Source organism: Podarcis gaigeae, assembly GCF_964106915.1.
Source record: "Podarcis gaigeae genome assembly, chromosome: 14".
Classification (NCBI taxonomy): Eukaryota; Metazoa; Chordata; class Lepidosauria; order Squamata; family Lacertidae; genus Podarcis; species Podarcis gaigeae.
This window is the reverse complement of record NC_139690.1, coordinates 20645415-20663675: the sequence shown is the minus strand read 5'-3', so window position 1 is coordinate 20663675 and position 18261 is coordinate 20645415. Positions and strand designations below refer to the sequence as shown.

The window sequence follows — 18261 nt, the reverse complement described above, 5'->3', positions numbered from 1 at the left end:
ACGATTTCCAGAGGATAGCAGTTCTCTGCCCGACATAATCATTCCTTGCGCCTCCACATAATAAAAGCCTTGCAAGGTTTGAGCTAGAGTCCAGCATTCTGTTTTCAACAGCAGATACTTAGGGTCATTGCAAAACTTGCAAGCAGGGCAAGCAGTTTTGTCCTCCAGAGCAGCTGGAATTTAGCGGTAGACTGCCTCTGTCGCTGGAGGTTTCACATAGCTGTAACGGTTAATAAATACTTCTCGATTAACTTGCATAATTTAACATTTAAAGCCAGCTAAATAAGTGTGTCTCTCCATGACTTGTGGCAGCAAATTATGTTACATTAAACACTCAGTTTCAGAAGCTCTTTCCTTTGGCCTGTCCTAAATGGTACTGCCTTGACCCGTCCCCCCCCTCTACCTGGTCCCCAGAATTCTAATTCATCATTCTAGAAAAGTCCCCTCTCAGTTGTGTTTCTTCCCACAAACTAAAAAGCTTCAGTGCCTTTCCTTATGAGGAGGGTGTCCTGAGTCCTTGTCATTTTTGATGCTGTTCACTAGCTAAGGTGTGTCAAATTGTTCAGAATTACTTTTAATTGCTCAGTTTGTATGATGTTAACGTAATTCAGGGAGACCAGCTTTTCACAAAAGAGAGATTGAGTTACTTTATGCAGAGTTCTGTGTGTGCGTGTTTAAAGCAAAGGGTAAGATAAAAGCATAAGAGCCGCCCTGCTGGATCAGACCGAAGGCATATCTGGCCCAGCATCCTGCTTTCACAGCGGCCAGTCAGGTGCCCATGGAAAGTCTGCAACTTCTTCATGCAGGGCATAATTGCATTTTCTATTTATTGGGGGCTGGGGAAGGAAATAATAAAGAAGAGAGTAATTTAGCCTACAGCCTGAAATGATAAAAGCAGCTAGGGAGGTCAATCTGGGCAAAAGTGCGTCATAAACCAAAAGCAGCTAAACTCACTGAGGCTCTGGGTATTTGCAGAGGAAAGGCTGGGGGCAGGAAACCAGTGACCCTTCCAATATTGTTGGACTACCACTCCCTTAATCCCTCCTCACTTGCCATGCTGACTGGGGCTGATAGGAGCTGGAAGGGCCACAGGGTCTCCAGTGAAAAGTAGTTGTCAGCTGGCAGCTTTGAGCCCAGTCCTCCATTTGAGGTGGTCTTCCATGGCCACTTTAAGAGCATAATAAAAGGCCTGTTGGAATCAGGCCAGTGGCCCATCTTAGTCCAGCATCCTGTTGCCACAATTGCCAACCGGGTGACTGTGGGAAGCTCACAAGCAGGACTTGAGCGCAACAGCCTCATTTGTGATCCTCAGCAACTGGTACTCAGGGGCATATTGTCTCTGACAACAGCATTTAGAGGCAAATTGTTAATGAAGGCTGGGGCAATGGACCTTGCTGTGTGTGCCTGTGTCTGCACACATTTTTCCCTTGTGGAAGGGAGGCGAGGGCCACATCCCAAAGAGGCTCTCCAATAAAACCTAGTTGAAAAACAGGATGGTAAAAGGCTGCAAGAATCTTAACAGAAGACACATCTGCTTTGCAAGCATAAAGTCCCAAGTTTAATCCCTGGCGTCTTCAGGTCAGGCTGGGAGAGGCTCTTGCCTCAAACAATGGGGAGCCAATCAGTGAAGACAATACTGAGCTAGATGGACCAATGGTCTATCTTTTTATGTTCCTGTGATTGCCACCCTGGGACGGATGTCTTCCTATGGTTAATTGTTGCCTGTGTGGTTTCTTTTATGAACAATTACTTAGAGCTGTTGCAGAAAACTATTAAAAGTTACTCAGAAACAGAGCACGTCTGCTTCCAGAGCATGGTACGATAAAATGAATGTTAAATCTCTCTCCTCTTCTTCCAGAATACCAGTGAACACCCACACCCTGAGCAGGAAACCAGTTGCGAGGACTGTAATTTGGGCCAGGGAGCTGAGGGCCACACAGCTGTTCCGAGCTGCCATCCTGGTGAAATGACGTCAGAAGGAAACCAAGGAGATGCTTCTGTCCCGCTGGCTCTTGCTGCGATGCAGGTTTTGGCCCTCGCCTGCCCTGAGGAAGATAGACAGCCGAAGGTGCCCTTAGACACGCCAAAAGATTCGTTGAGGCTGGAGGAAGTGGCAAACCCAGAGTCTTCCTGTGAGAGTCAAAATACAGTTACCAGGCTGCACAAAGAGGAAGAGGCGGAGTCAGCCTTTGCTGTAGAGGCCGGGGCAACACTGGAGGCAAATGACGGCAGGCTGAGCGCGCTTGCTGGACTTCACAGTGCTGTCGGCCTCCCGCCCTGTGGAAATCCAAGCCAGGGAGTTGGGATGACAACCCCCAGCATTGCTTTGGAGGAAGGACACCTGTGTGGAAGGGGTACCTCTGACCAGGAAGTGCAGGCAGCTGAAGTGAAAGAAGCTGGAAGTGTCCCTTCAAAGCCTCCGACTTCCCGCAAGGACCAGGATGCAAGCATGGGGCAGAGCGAATGTAGGAGCTGTACGGGGACTGCGGATGCTGCAACCCAGCAGCGTGTGGCGAATGGGGAGCAGGATTGTGAGCCTGCTGGAGCCACAGAACCTTTGCTTCTAGCCGGTACAGTGCTGAGAGAGCCTGCTGCAAACTTCCCAGGAGCGAGTGCTGCTTCTGCTACCCGCAAAGGTGAGGGGGGTAAAGCGGTGGATTTACAGAGTGATGCACCTGCAGATAGTGGCGCAGGTGTTAGTATTTTCGAGAGCGGAAGTAGCAAAACGGCAGGATCAGAGACTCCTAGCGACAGCGCGAAGGAGAGTTTTACAAAATGTCCAGAGGGCTGTGAGCTTCCTGGTGAGGAGGCACAGAGCACAGGCCCGAGCCCTGCGACAGAAGCGACGGCAGCAGCAGTAAACGTGACAGGGATTTCAGAGTCTTCTCCAAAGCGTGACCCTGGGGTGGAAGTGCATGAGTGTGGGCAGAAACCGGAAGGTGGAAACCTGCCTACTGACACTCATTCTGATGCCAATGTGGAAAATGATGAGTTGGGTCGAACGTTTGTGGTGGAGCCCAAAGCCCCTGGCATCACTGATAAGAGAACAGAGCCTGTGGCCGAGGTGGGGGATAAGCAAAAAGACCTTGAGCCAATGCAACCGGGAACTGAAACTGCTAGCTGTGGCTGTGGAGGAAGTGCTGCCTTTACCAGCCTCAGCCAGGGGGCATCTGATACTTGCGATGCTCAGAAAGGAGCTGTCAACGTTGAGGAACAAGTTAGCGCCCCTGTATTGTGTGCGGATTCTGCTGATGCCTCTGAACTGCAGGCAGACTCGCTCAGCCCTCCAGTGTCGTCCCCTGCCCAAGAGGAGTCTCTTCCCCTTCCCAAACAGGTAGAGGCGGAGGAAAGCAGCCGAGAGCTGGACCGGTTTAGCAAAAGTGCTCAGGAATTCATTGCCCTGGCTTCTTCCTTGCTTGTCGAAGAAGCGATCCAGCAGGCCCAGCTGATCGTCGCTCAGGAGAGCAAGGCCAGAGCGGCCCCTGTTGGCCAGGAGGCATCTCTGCACCACCAAGACCTTGCCCTACCTTTGTGTGGCAAGGGCACCGAGTGTGCACAGGATAATGTAATGGGCACACCCTCTGCTATTCATAATAGAGAATCCAAACAAATCCAGGAAGTAGCAGCAGCAGCAGCAGCAGCAGAGACAGCAACAGAGCCGACGGCAGCTGCCGCAGAGGGAAGCCCTTTTTGCAGCGAGGAAACGGCAGAGACTCTCTCTCTGGTGGATCACCGGGGAGAAAACCAAGAGGGCCTTTCTGCACAGCTGCCTGGAAGCGGACAGGAGCTGCCTGGCAAAGAGGAGGCTTTGTCGGAGGGCCCGGCACCAGCAGCTGTTGTGCAATCCCCTCCTCCTTGTCGTCAGGGCAAGGAGCTGGGAGGCAACGAAAGTAATGCTAAAGCAGGGTTGAAGGGAGAAGCCTCCAGCTCAGGCACCGATGAGAATGTGAAGGCGTGTATCTCTGGGGATGCCCTGCCAGGCCCTGGACCACCAGAGGATGGCTCTCTGTGTCCCCGCGAGGCCCCCTTCCCCGATGCTACGCTGAACCAAGAACTTGAGCCCAGCTGCCCAGATCAGTGTGCAGCCCCTTCACCTGGTGGCTTCTCTGATTTAATGGAAGCCCCCTTGGTCGCTAGTGATCTACCTGTTGCAGCCATTCTTCCACGGGAAGGAGGGGAGGAGGTGGAGAACGTGTCTTCCAGAGTATTGCTTCAGCCGATTGCCGAAGAGCCCCCGTGTGATGGGGACCCTGGCTCTGAAATGTTCTTTTTGGCCAGCGAGGGGGAAGCTAGGCCTGGAGTTGAAGCAGCCCAGATGGAGGGCCTAGCTCAGCCCAGCAAAGGCACAGGGGAGGAAAGCCAAGCTGAACAGGATTCCCAGCTTTTGCAACCCTCTTCCTGCGTGGCTGCCGAGCCGCTGGGAAAAGGGGAGGCAGCAGGTTCTGTTCAAGAAGCTGACGGTCCCTTGGTGGATAATGTTGACAAGACAGTTACAAGCGCCGATCAGGCAACAGCCGTGGCAGAAGCATGTGGTCCCTTGGTGTCTCTGGCTGGAAGCTCTGTGGAAATCGCCCCCTTAGCAGAGTCCAGATCTGAGGCACAGCATGCGGCGGATGCTGGATCCATCCCTAATGGAGAAGCGGATTTAAGTTTGCAGCCTGGCGGACTGACGGAGGGAGCTGCAAGCCCAGCACTTCCAAGCTGTTCACCTGTTGCAGGTAAGCGAAGTTAGACTGATTCTACGTTAGGGCTGTGGGATTTGTGTTTCTCCTAGGCAAGCAAAGGGAATGTGCTCTTTGGTTCATGGGAACTTGTGTGTGAAAGAGGGGATGAGGTTATCACTTCCTTCCTTCTCCCCCATCTTCCTTCCATTATTTTGTTTTCATGGATCCTTTCAGCAATTTCCCAGAATCTGCATTTCCACAATCCGTAGAGAATCTTATGTCTCCCTGGCTGTTCTCTCCTATCCCTCCCTGCTGCTTGTTCTCTTTCCGATAGTTGAAATTCAGATTGTAAGCCCCTTGAGGCAGAGACCTCACCCTGTCCTCATTTTTTGGCTTCTTTTAATTGCCATAAATGTGTGCACCTGTGCTGTTATATAAATAAGCCCAGGATAACAAACACTAAATGTTTTATTGTATTAAGAAAGGCTATGTATGGTTAAATAGTTAGCAACTGGGGCTTTATACCTTATGTTTTTTCTTCTAAGACAAGTGCCCAAGCTGATCCAAACTTCGCTTGTGCTAACTTGGAATTGGAGAACCCAGAAGGGCTTCTCCCTCATGTCAGCTGTTGAAGTTCTAAAAGTGTCCTTCCAGTCTGAGCCTGCCAGTTTCTAAATGTGGTACTTTTAGGTCACACACACACAGCACAGTGAGAGAAGGAGTCTTACTCCCCCTCCCCCCCCCCCGCCACCACCCGGATCCCCTTTTTGCATTTCTGAAACACAGAACACAATTATGCCCTTCCCAGCACATTTAAGAGCTGGATCTGGGATTCAAGCCTTTATTTCCGACTTGACAAAACAAAGGGTTGGTGGATTTTGGCTGATGAGCAAACTTTGACAGGAGAGGACTTGACGGCATCAGGACAAACCGGTCGGGTGCCTTTATTAAAGCATTTTGCCTCTTCTGCAACAAGAGTTCATTGAACACTTTTTAGTTTCTTTTAAAAAAATAAAAACAAAAAAGGTTTAAAAAGTGAGAAAGAGAGGGACTTTTTCCAATCAGAGCTGAAATCCTAGAGGCGGAATCTTTAGCAACGCTTAATGATAGTTTTAATGCAGGCTTTTTGGGCCCCACCTGCTCAGACAGCTGTTAAAATGTAAACAGCTGATTCCTCCCCTCCCTCCCCCCTCCCTTTTTTGTGTGCGTATGTGTATGGTGTCTGGTGCTATTATGCTGTTTTGCCCTGAGGAATCACAGGTGTGGCAAGCAGCCCCATCCCATCTCAAGCAAAGGTTGATCTGCAACAAATTAGTGCCAGCAGACTTAATACAAAGTAGAACTGCAAATCGAAGTGCTGGTGTTTTTGCACGTGCATGAAATAAAAGCTTAAACCTCCCCTCTTTCAATAATAATAATAATCTGGTTGGCAAAGAGAGTAAAAGATTTGAGTAGTTTCTGGCTGCTGAAATGTCTTAGGGCCATGTGTACAGGTGGTGAAGAAAAAAAGAACTAGATGTGAAAGTGGAAAATATAGCTGCCACCTCTGCTTGGCATGATTCAGCATTTAACAAGCTCCCATTTCATTTTAATTTTGTGCTGTATTTTTAGTTTGATGTTTCAATAGCATGGGAGTGGTTGCAAGGGAGACACTGGAGTGCTGGCTTCATGAGAGCTCCTCCTCCTCCTTCAGGTCGTCAGCGGCTGCTTCCTAAAATTTCTTTCTCCACCTTTCATTCTCGGAAACTTTTGATGAGTGCAGGCAATAATAGGAAAAGGTGAAGGGTGGAAGCCACGCCGCCGCATTTGCAACTTCAGCTAAAAAGAAAAGCGCCATGCCCAGTGATGGCTTCTAGATATAATTAAGGACAGCTCACCAGGTGGGCTGGCAAGTGGCTAATAATAGTGCTGCTGTATGTCTTGAAAGGTCTGGAGGACTCAGGAAAGCGAGGGGGTTTGTCTGCCTGTGGTGGGCTTCGCAGGAAGCTTAAACAGAGAGAAAGGTATCAGTGCATCCAAAACAGCTTTGTTGGGGAGTGTTGTTGGCCAGAGAGTGTAGGAAGTTGCAAGCCAGCGGCTGAGAATGGAAGCCTATAATTAGAAGAACTTCCTGCTCTGCACCTGCTGTAAACTTGATGCTGGGACTGGAAGGGGTGGGTGGGGAGAGATGCTGTTTTTGCCCAGGCACCGTTTGTTAAGTGCAGTTTGGCGTTGGCTCTTGGGCAGCTGAAGAGAACAAACAGAAACAGGATTAAGCTGTAGTTTTGCCTACCATGCCAGAGCACAGCAGAGGGAAGCGTTCCTCTCCTGTCAACACCAGCAGCCGCCATTTTCTCAGCCAAAAGGTAGGAGGGTGTTCACCGATAACAGAGCTGGGTCTGCTAAGTAGCTGTGGCTGCTGTTTTTTGCTTTGCTTTTTGGTAGTGCAACATTCCCTCAACCTGATGCCCTTCAGATGTTTTGGACCACAACCCCCCCAAAGCAGATGGAGGGCACCAGCTCAGGGCAAGACTGTTGCAGAATGTCTCTGAAAAGCCTTGGACATATTTGCTTATGCAAAGCAGGCACGGTTTCCAGGCAATTGGGCAAGGGGGAAATTGACAAAGCAGAGGGTGGTTGTTTGTTTAGGCATCTTTGCCCAAGTGGCTCCTTCAGGGATGACTGGCAGAATCTGCAGAGTCGTTTTAAAAGTTGAGACCTGCCTCGTTTACCTTGATTTGTCTAACAGGTCACAATGGGATAATGGGGCAAGGATTTTGAGATGAAGTCTGTCCCTGAGTACTCACCAATGCATGCTTTTCGAGAGAGTGCCCTTTTTAATGGCCACAAAACACAGGGCCTTTTATTGTGGTGGCCTCCCAGTTATGGAATGCTGGCACTCATATTGCTGTCTCTGGTACCAGCTTAGCATGAATGTTTCCCCCTGGATTTTAAAGATCTGTAATATGGTTGGTGGTTTTAATGTATGTATTTGGTGATTGATTTTATTTCTGTGCTGAATCTAGTAGTTTATAGTGCTGTTTTGGGTGTGGGGTTTTATGCCGGCCTGCCTCTCTTAAGCTTACTTACTGTGGTTTTCTTGGCGTATGATTTTATGGCTTTTATTTTACACTCTCTTATTTGTTTGATGCAAATTTATTTTACGGGGCAATCCATACATATATAATAAGTAACAAAGGTGTGCCACCTTGTCTATGACACAGCTGAGTGTAGCATGTAGTTTAATCACTGTAGGGTGACCCATCTTAATTAATAGACCCAGGTTAGGCCCCATCTGCTCTATATATTTACATCTGTGTCGTACCGATTTACAGTGGTACCTTGGGTTACACACGCTTCAGGTTACATATGCTTCTGGTTACAGACTCCGCTAACCCAGAAATAGTGCTTCAGGTTAAGAACTTTGCTTCAGGATGAGATCAGAAATTGTGCTCCGGCGGCGCGGCAGCAGCAGGAGGCCCCATTAGCTAAAGTGGTGCTTCAGGTTAAGAACAGTTTCAGGTTAAGAACAGATCTCCAGAACGAATTAAGTACTTAACCCGAGGTACCACTGTAAACAGCAAGGCCTTCCCCCAAATAATTCTGGGACCTTATTCTCCTCACAGAACACCAGTTCCCAGAGTTCCCTGGGAAAAGGGTTTGTCTGTTAAACCACTCTGTGGATTGTATCTTTGTCAGGGGAATAGGGTTCACAACACCCTTAAAAGTGGTATGATGCGGCTTTGAACACACAGTGCCGACATGCCGACAGAAGGGCCTTAATGTGAAGCGGACCTTAATTTTGTGGCCAACTTGAGTATTTGAACCCAGGCAATAAAAGTCCTGACCACAAATAACGCTGTTTTAAATGTGTAGAGCAGATGGGGCCTTGCCATGTCCATTTGCTCCTGAGTGTGACTAACATTGGATGCAACCCAGTTTTTCCATGTTTCTGAAAACTTCCTTGTGCCTGTCTCATCTCTACAGCTTTGGAGCGTGTCCCTTATTTATTTATTCCCATTGCTCATACTGTGCCCCTCTGCCTCCAGCGTGTGGCAAACAGGCTCCTTGGAGAAAGCATTGGCACCCTGGAAAGACAGCATCCATAGCCTTCATTTTACCCCTTCCGCCTTGCGTGTCTCCTCTGCCTCCTATTCCCCTGGCAGTCCCTCCTTGCTGATCCCTGGAGCACCTGCTGGTTCCTCCCTCCCGGCTTGTTGTTGCTTTTCTGAGAGGGAAGAGAAGGTGAGGTTACAGCACTTTTCTCCTGCTGCTTTATTGGCTGCAGAGGCAAAAGGTGCTCTCCTTCCCTTTTCTTTCGAGTCCAGCTGCATAATAATAATAATAATAATAATAATAATAATAATAATAATAGCAGCCTTGCTGGATCAGACTAAAAGGCCACCTAGTTGACTTTGCTCCTTCCATGGCTGGAGGCACAAATGCTTCTGAACATCAGTTGCTGGAAACCTGAGGAGGGGAGAGTGCTCTTGCTCTCGGGTCTGGCTTTGCAGATTTCTCACAGGCATTTGGTCGTCCATTGTGAAAGCAGAATGCTGCGCTAGATGAACCCCTGGCCTGATCTAGCAGGCTCTTCTCCCGTTCTTCTGTTCTTGTCCTGTTTCTAACCATGAATGATGGTGATGTTGCTGCTACTGATGCTGCCCAGCCTTTCAAGAGAGCCCAGGTAGCTAACAACAAAATAGTACAATGTTAAAAATGAAATGTAAGCACAATGCGAATTGCAACAGACTAAATTATTACATGAGTACAAATTTGTACTTGCATATTAATTTAGTTGGTTAGGATCAGTGGTGTCCAAACTCTTTTCCAAGAGGGCCAGATTTGATGAAGTGAAGGGCCGACCAAAGTTGCTAACTTTTTTTTTTTAGGATTGAAGTAGTTGAGGTATTTTAAAGATTTTACCCCAGGACATAAACTGCCACAGGCCCCCAAAATGGACTTTGGCCATGCCTGGATTAGATGATACTTCCAACTCTGTTGTTCTATAAATTAAACATATACAAGGAGTTAGTAGAGGTGCATCTATGCAGGCATGGAAAGTAACTTCCCAGGGTTCTAGATGTTTATATTACATAATTTGAATCTAGCATTAATTTTTTTGACATTGAATCATGCAAATATATGTGTTTATGTGTTTGTAAGCCACTTTGGGTCACTTTTGTGAGGAAAGTGACTAACAGCGCTTTTAAATAGCGATGTGCTGTTTTTACTATCTGTATTTTAATAGATCATTTTAAATAGTTTTAATTGTTTAATATTGTTTAACCACTTTTTAATTGCTATCTTTTATTATCTTTTATTTCCCCCGCTTTCTATATTTTACGTGCATTGTTTTAATCTCCTTGAGTCCTTGAGTGGTAATCTGTGTTTTACAATGGCTGCATTCATGGGCAGTTTATTCCATTTTCACTATGCTTCTCTGACTATTAATTTCCATGTTATATTTGAGTTTTCACACAATGTAAAAGTCTCTTCCAGAACCGAAGTGAAGGATCGTGGAACTGTAGTGGAATATAACACATCTTTAGCATTCATTTCCATATTTGCAAATGAAATCTTTTTCTTGGAAGCAAACAACATGGAAATGAGCACTGATTCTGACCTATCTTCCACTGTAGTTCCAGAAGTAGCTTATACTTCACATGAAAGCTCAAATGCAATGCAGAGCATTAACAGCTAAGGAAGAGTTGTGAAAACTGAATAAACTGCCATGAGAATGCAGCCTGTGCTCCAAAGGCCTGTTGGAACAAAGAGGTTGCCATCTGACTGCATGCAATGTAGGGGGCAGTCAGATTTCAGTGGGGAGGGAGTTCCATAGCTGGGGTGCCACCACTTGTGGAAGGATAGGCCTCCGACCCCTTTGAAAGCCATTACAGCTGGTTGGCCTCAGCACATCTTGCAGCTGGCGATTACATAAATTGATTATGTACTAGGTGAATAACTAGTTCCTTCTGTCAGTCAAGCACTTCCTGCTGGGTGATTCTTTTTGGGTAACCCCCATTCTTCTCTTCCACCCTGTATTATATTGGGGTGGGGAGTGGGGAGGAACAGACTGATTATAATAAATTCTCTCTCATGAGTTCCCCATCTTTTCTCTCTTCTCTAAACTAAAGACACCTGTGTACCTTTGACTTTCCTCTCGTGGCATGGGTAGTGTGAGCCTGGCAGCTTCCAGATGTTTGCTATACCACAGCGTCAATCATTCCTGACTATTGGCCATGGCGACTGAGGGCTCTTGGGAGCTGGAGTGCAACAACATCTGTAGTGGCCAAAGGTTGCCCTTGAGCCCCTGATCCCTTTCTCTAACCTTTTCCAACTCTCATTGGAGAGATGACGTGGTGGGTTTTCTTTCCCCTTTTCTATCTTCAAGGTTCTGTTGCAGAATTTGCTGAAAGGTCCAAATCACCATGACTTTATAATACAGTGGTACCTTGGTTTAAGAACAGCTTAGTTTATGAACAACTTGGATTAAGAACGCTGCAAACCCAGAAGTAGGTGTTTTGGTTTGTGAACTTTGCCTTGGAAGCAGAACATGTTCCGCTTCCTGTTGAGTGTGTTCCATGTGTAAATTGAGTCCCCCGCTGCTATGGGAATGCACACCTTGGTTTAAGAATGCTTTGGTTTAAGAACGGACTTCTGGAACGGATTAAGTTCATAAACCAAGGTACTACTGTGTGTGTCTGTGTGTCTGTATGTGTGTGTATAAAAATTTTGGTGGCCAAGGATGCCTGGAATGCTTGTTCTGAGCTGGAGCTGAACTTGTTCTCGCTTGCCAAGTCATAAGTTGCACTTCTTTTGAGTCTGTGGAGAAGTAACCGCTACGCTACAAAAACAAACATGAAATCCTCTTCTGGCAGCTCCTTTTGTTGTGTGAGAGGAGAGGGGCTTCGCAACCAAACAACAACAATGCAATATTATTTCTCTGGATCTTTCTACAACTGCTGCCAAGTTGTCAAAATGTTGAGCTGTGTTACCAGAAGTGCCTCCCTCACAAATTATGCTGGTGTTGGGGGGGATGCTGCTGCCTGATAAAACTCCTAGTCGTAGTAGTGGGGTACCTTTATGCAGGCTTGTAAGATGACTCCCCAGATCGCTAGATGTGTGTGTTAAATAATTTGAATCCAGCATTAAAATTTTGACATTGCTAGGTCAGACCAAATTTTGATTTCTTTCCTCGCATTCGATCTCTTCAATCTGTCACTGTTCAAACAACCTGAAGGAACAGTTTCTGTATGTGTGTTCCTTCTTGAATGTCTATTAACACAGGGGTGAGGCACTTTGGGCCCTGGGGTGCCAAATGTGGCCCTCCAGCCCTTGGAACTCTCCCCAAGTCACAGCCCTCGCTGGCCCTGCATCAAATCCTATATGTTTTTTTGCAGGCTGAAACGTGTCCTTCGATTCTGAAAGGGCTTCTTGCTTGTCTGGATGGGAGGATACAGAGATGATGATGATGATGATGATGATGATGATGATGATAATTATTTTTTATATCCTGCCCATCTGGCTGGGTTTCCCCAGCCACTCTGGGCGGCTTCCAACAGAACGCTAAAATACAATAACCTATTAAACAGAGAGGGTGTTTGAATATGTGAACATTAGTTGCTCTGCCCACACTTCCTCCTGACGCTGCCCACCACTGATGTGTGACAAGTGGAAGTTTGTCTGGGAGGGAATGCAGCCTGAAGAAGGCACCCAACCCCAGTATTAGAGGATGGTCCCATCACTTGTTGCTAAGCCAGCTCTGCAAAGTTGCTAGCCCAGCAGGCCAGTACAATGTGGGTCATAGTAGCAGCCGGAAAAAGTTCTCATCAAATGTACAAAAACACCCCAGGTGCATGCCTCTAAGCTGTTGTCACATGAGCGCACAAAACTGCCTTACGCTGAGTCAGACCATTGGTCCAGCTAGCCTTGTGTTCCTTACTCTGTTTGGGAGATGTCTTTCTCATCAGATTCCACCCCATCCTTTGAAACTGGAGATGGCAGTGATTGAACCTGGGGCATTCGGCACATGAAGCAAGTGTGCTCTACCAATGAGCTGTTTGTTGCCTGCTCTCCAAATTCACATCCCCGTATTATCTTTGTCCTGAAGCTTCTCAGCACACTGTGCTGTCTTTTTCGAGTTACTGAAAAATCAAGCTGTTTTTAAGAAATGACATAAAACAAACCAGCTGTGTGGAAAGCAGATGGGGTGGGGGGAGTTGGTGGGAAGAGCTTGCTGAGTTACTGAGAATGCATTTGGGTGAGCAAAGTTGTATCAGCAGTACTGGGGTGTGAGAAGGGAAGTTTGTCGAAAAGCCCCATGACTGTTCTCCTTCTGTCACTGCAGAGGCTGTACAGATGAAGACCGAAGAAGAGGTGGGTTTCTTGAGGGATCTCGCTGAGAGCTCGGCTTCCGAAGGAATGGTGAGTTCTTGTGTATATCCCCTGTTTCAGTCATGTCTGAAAGTAAATCTCTGTGTCCTAAATGGCCATTTTCCTTCTCTCCCTTCCCCTTGTTACGAGGAAGCCGACCTCGAGTTTTCTTCTCTCCCTTTTGTGGAAAACACCCTTGTTTCTGAAGTTGATGTTTTGTTTCTGGGAGATCTTTTGGTCTCATGGTGGAAGGAATATAGTTTGGGCTGGTTGGTTTGCTGCTGTGATCTGTCTCTCTTCCCCCACCCATCCACCCATTTGCCCGCCCGCCTGCTGTCTTGGGTGACCACAAGCACCCTCTGTGCACAATAATTCCCAGATTCTCTGCTTTCTTAGAAAAGGAGAAAATAATAAGTTTCTAGCATTTGTAGAACCTGAGATATGAAGCAAAATGTACAGGCACTAAATCTCATTTTTTTGGTGATACATTAGCCTTCTCAGTCTCCCTCTCTGGAAAAATTCCTGCGGATTATGCCCAGTCAGTTTGCGGGTTGATCTTTCCTGTCCTGCTCCAAGAATGGAGTTGTCATTGCATGCCTGCTTGCCTTGGGGTGATTCATTGACATATGCTAGATGAAAGAAACTGCCCTGGTCCAGAGTAGCTTGGAAAGCTAGACTGACAGTCAAGGGATGACTGTTCTGGTCTTTTCTGAACAGGCTTCCTTGGTTTTTGGTCCTCCTCCTCCACTGAGTTGTCTTGTGTATGCCAGTGACCAGCAACTAACAGCTGAATCTGCCCCCTTTTCCTTCCATATATCACTTGATTCAGAGGATGCACTTTTATTATCTTGTCAGCTCTTTGCTCGGTGAAAAATAGCTTATTTACAACCTGCCCTCTTGCATTAAAGTGAACCGAGTCTTTTCTTGCACACCACACATGTAAAGCACATTCTCTCTCTCTTTCCCCACCCCCAAATCTTGGGATCTGTAGTTTGTTAAGGGTACGTAGACTTGTAGCTCCACCTTAGGTATCAGACCTTTTGAAATGCATTAAATAAATGGGATTTCCTGTCTAAGCATTGATTGAACACAGAGCTGTTTAGTGTCAACTTGAGTTGCTGCATCACATACCTGGGACTAGTGAGTTGCATGTATGGGGCATATGTGTTGCATAAAGGCTGTGCTCTTTATGCTGAGTTCCCACCCCACCCTCCTGAAACCACATTCAATGCTTGCAAAGTGACAAGGAGAGCTCAGTTCTGTTTCAGAAAATTCTTTGGACTCTTTATGCCTGTGTGCTTTTATCTGAAGACCTGGTGTGAGCAACTTGGGATAACTTGGGGTCCCTTGGAGGAATCACAGTCCCAACAAAGCATAAGATCTCATTCTGTAAGGTTACTTGCTTTAGAAAAACAGCTTGCAAAATTTACCAGCTGTCGCCATTGTCTTGTGTGTGGTTCTGCTGTAGTGATAGAGTCTGGTTTTGTCATCTTAGTTTGGCATACAGCATCTGTCCTATTGCTGTCGATGCCAGCAAACAGTTGCTGCAACTATGTAAAGATTGGCTTTCTTGTGATATTTAAGCCTACTTTTGAAGCTGTTCTTGTGCAGTGGTGGTTTTCAGATTGACTGATCCACAGTGGATGTCTGTATATGTTGCAGAGCATTCTGGGGTGAGTTCTAAGTCTCATACTCTATTCATATGTGCACAGTTTGGGAATGTTGGGCTGCTTTGAAAGTGCTCCACAGAGTGTGTGCCTGCAACAGCCTTTGCTTACCTGGTTGCCCTGTCTGCAGACCAACCATGAACTGTGGACTATGCTTACAGCTCTGAAGCAAGAGAAGCCGCAAAGCCTGTGTTTGGATGACATGCTAGGCCTAAGCATGGCTTATATGCTATCAGTAGGGACCTGTAGCAGCTGCAGTCTTCTCTCTGGAAACCTGCATATTCACACTAAACTGTGGTTAGAGCAGGGATGTCCAACAGGTCAATCGCGATCTACTGGTCAATTGCAGGGGGTCTGTGGTAGATCGTGGTTGATCGCAAGATCAACGCCCCTCCCCCAAAAGCTTAACAATGTTGGCTTCCTAAAAAAAGCTCAACCAAGTGTATAACCCTTGGCTGTACTTGAGCGATGATTCCTACAGATTCCACATGAAAAATGCTTATGTCCCTGTGGAGATGGCAGTACTGAATCAATGGCACATGCCCTTCTGGCTTGCACTCTTTATAAAGACTTGATTATCACACCTCTATTATTGTCCTTTCTGGGTTGCCCAGTCACTGCCACAGTGTCCTTTCCCCTGGCAGATCAAGAGGAGCAGATGACTCTGGAAACCTGCATATTCACACTAAACTGTGGTTAGAGTCAGAGTCCGATATAGCAGGGATGTCCAACAAGTCGATTGCGATCTACTGGTCGATCACGGGGGTGGGGGGTGGTCCGTGGTAGATCACGATTGATCGCGAGATCCTCCCCCCCAAAAAAATCTCAACAATTTTGAGTCCCTTAAAAGAGCTCAACAACTTTGGCTCCCTAAAAAAAAAAAGCTCAACAACTTTAGTCAATCCAATGGGCAGATCACCGCCAGTTGTTTTTTTTTTTATAGTGGGAGTAGATCACAGTCTCTTGTAAATTGGGACATCCCTGCTGTATAGCATTTCAGAGTACTTAAAGCCTTCTGCATATATTATATTGCTCTAATGCTGTGCAAGTTAGGTTATTAGTATCTACATGTTGAAGATTGTGGGGTAGGGGAAGGAAAGGAAAGGCTTGCATAGAATCATAGAGTTGGAAGGGGCTATGAGATTCATCTAGTCCAACCCCCTGCAATGCAGAATCTTTTGCCCAACGTGGGGCTCGAACACACAACCCTAAGATCAAGAGTCTCATGCTCTTCTAACTATGTAGACCTGTTGAAACTATTGAACTTAAAATTGTTGTGTGTCTATTTACCTCTGAGTAGGCATAGTATTGGATACAACCCAGAGACAGGAGCGGAGATTCAGGCCACCCGTTGACTTTGTGGCTGTGGTGAAATTCAAACCAGGATCTTGCTGACTCGTAGCTTGATCTCCTAGGCACTTGCTTTAGGTTGGTCATTAAGCTAATCAGCTTTCTTTTCCCCCAATGGGATGCATAGACTTTGTTAAAATAACTGCTATGGCAAGAGGGAGAGCAGCCTGGTCCTATCTATCAGCTAGAGAAGGAAAGCTTCTCTTGCCCAGAAGAACATTCAGCTCCCAACTTCCAGATGAAGGGCAGCACACTCTGACCTGCTTCCTCTGCCTCCCAGGAAAAACATCATGGCAAAGGGGAGCCCAACCTGGTTCCATCCATCAGGCAGAGAAGAAAAAACTTTCTGTTCTCCTTTGCAGGAAAGAATAACTAACAGGAGATTTTAAAACAAAGAACTAGGGTCTGTACTAACGCAAGCATATCCCACCCACGAGGTGGGGTGAAGCTGCCCCAATGGGTGTCAGAAGCCCCCAAGCCAGTGCCCCCACGGGTGCCCTTCTGCCCCCCACCAGCAGACAAGCTGGTGCCAATTTATAGCGAGATCTCATGGGATTTTACAGAGAGTGCAAGATTTCTGCGCCAGTGGAGTTGCAGTAGGTGGCACGGGGCCACCGCCAGGGTGAAATGGGATGTGCCACCCCTGCACTTATGTTTTTCCTCCTCCCTCCCATTCCCTTTTCCTTTTGTGTTGTGTCTTTTATATTGCAAGCCTGAAGGAAAGGATAGTTTCATTACTGATGGGGAGCTGCTGCTTTTCTTTTCTTTTTTTCCAGCTGGAGAGCAAGGTTAAAACATTTTAAATAAATAATAAGTGAGCTGGGCCACCAGAAAGTTAAAAGGTGCTGCTGCTGACTTGCTCTACACATCTTATTATAGATAATTTCTGTGACTAATCCTTGGGCGTTTGCTTGCGCAGAAAGGCCATCTGTCAAAGAGAGCACTGCAAGAATACACCCTGTATTTTGTTTCATGTTCCATCTTATGAGCAAACCTGCCTCTTATTAGAGGACACTTGGTGCCTCTTACAAGTTGGCATCAAAATACCATCTTCTCTCTCTCTTTTGCTGCAGTTGAAAAGGGATAAAGCAGCAATCCCTTGAGTACAAGTGTCATCATTATGCGATACAAGTTGGACCTTCTATTTTGCTCTTCTCTTTTGTTCCCCTGCAGGGGGAAAATGAGCTTGTATCAATCATTTCCTGCCTCTCTTTCTCTGTTTGTTTGTCTGCCTGCCTCCCTCTCTTCCCCATCTCCAGAATCTGGCTGTTCTGGTATAGGATTGGGAGTGCCAAGGCAAATGGAAAGTTTGCGGCTGGATTGGTGACCACAGTTTCCTGTTGCTAAATTTGATGGAATATATATATATATTTTAAGAAAAGCCAACAGCACTGTATTAATGCCGCTTAAAATCTTCAGAACTCTGTGTAACCCTCCGACACATTTAGGTTCACAATAAATCCCAAATGAGTAGTCACCAGTATATACCTCCCATTAATTTCTGTGTGCAGGTGTTAACATAATAAACTGCTTTATATTGAGTCAGACCATAGGTCCATCTAGCTCACTAATTATCTACCTAGATGAGCAGTGGCTTTCCAGGGTTCCAGGCTTTACCTGGAGATGCAGGGAATTGAAGCTGTTTGCAAAGTAGATACTCTACCACTGAACTGTGGCCCTTGACCTAAAAATAAAGTATGATTCTAGTCCTCATGGATCTGAAGAAAGGGCTGAGTCAGATCTTCAGTTCATCTAAGGTAAAAAAAAGGTAAAGGACCCCTGGACGGTTAAGTCCAGTCAAAGGCGACTGTGGGGTGCGGAGCTCATCTTGCTTTCAGGCAGAGGGAGCCGGCGTTTGTCCGCAGACAGCTTTCCGGCTCATGTGGCCAGCATGACTAAATCACTTCTCTCTTTTTTTTGGTAAATGCTGTTTATTGATTTTATTAAGTGTTACAACTATTCTGTTCATTGTTAAAAATAAAATAAAAATAAAAAAGAGGGGTGGGGATGCAAACAAACAAAACAACAGTAAAAAAAACCCACAAGAAACATCAGAACATGATAGTAAGATTCAACATCAAAAGCTGTCGATACAATAAATCACAAATAATTAACCTTCTACTGTTTGAATGTGACTTCTGTCCACCTCACCTCGGGTCCTTTCTTCCTTTTTTTAACTGCATCCTTTATCATCTTACAGTTCACCAGTATTATATGTAATACAT

The 18261-nt window shown here is 46.4% G+C and overlaps 1 protein-coding gene across 13 annotated transcripts in view; it reads left to right on the top strand.

The window, feature by feature from the left end:
- Positions 1-18261, top strand: part of AKAP13 (A-kinase anchoring protein 13) — a 246566-nt gene that overhangs the window by 119409 nt on the left and 108896 nt on the right. For all 13 annotated transcript variants that reach the window (XM_083713029.1, XM_083713022.1, XM_083713023.1 and 10 more), the window contains 2 exons: positions 1859-4718; positions 12994-13070. In XM_083713029.1, the coding sequence (XP_083569155.1) occupies positions 1859-4718; positions 12994-13070 (2937 nt within the window). The remainder of the gene's footprint in view (positions 1-1858; positions 4719-12993; positions 13071-18261) is intronic.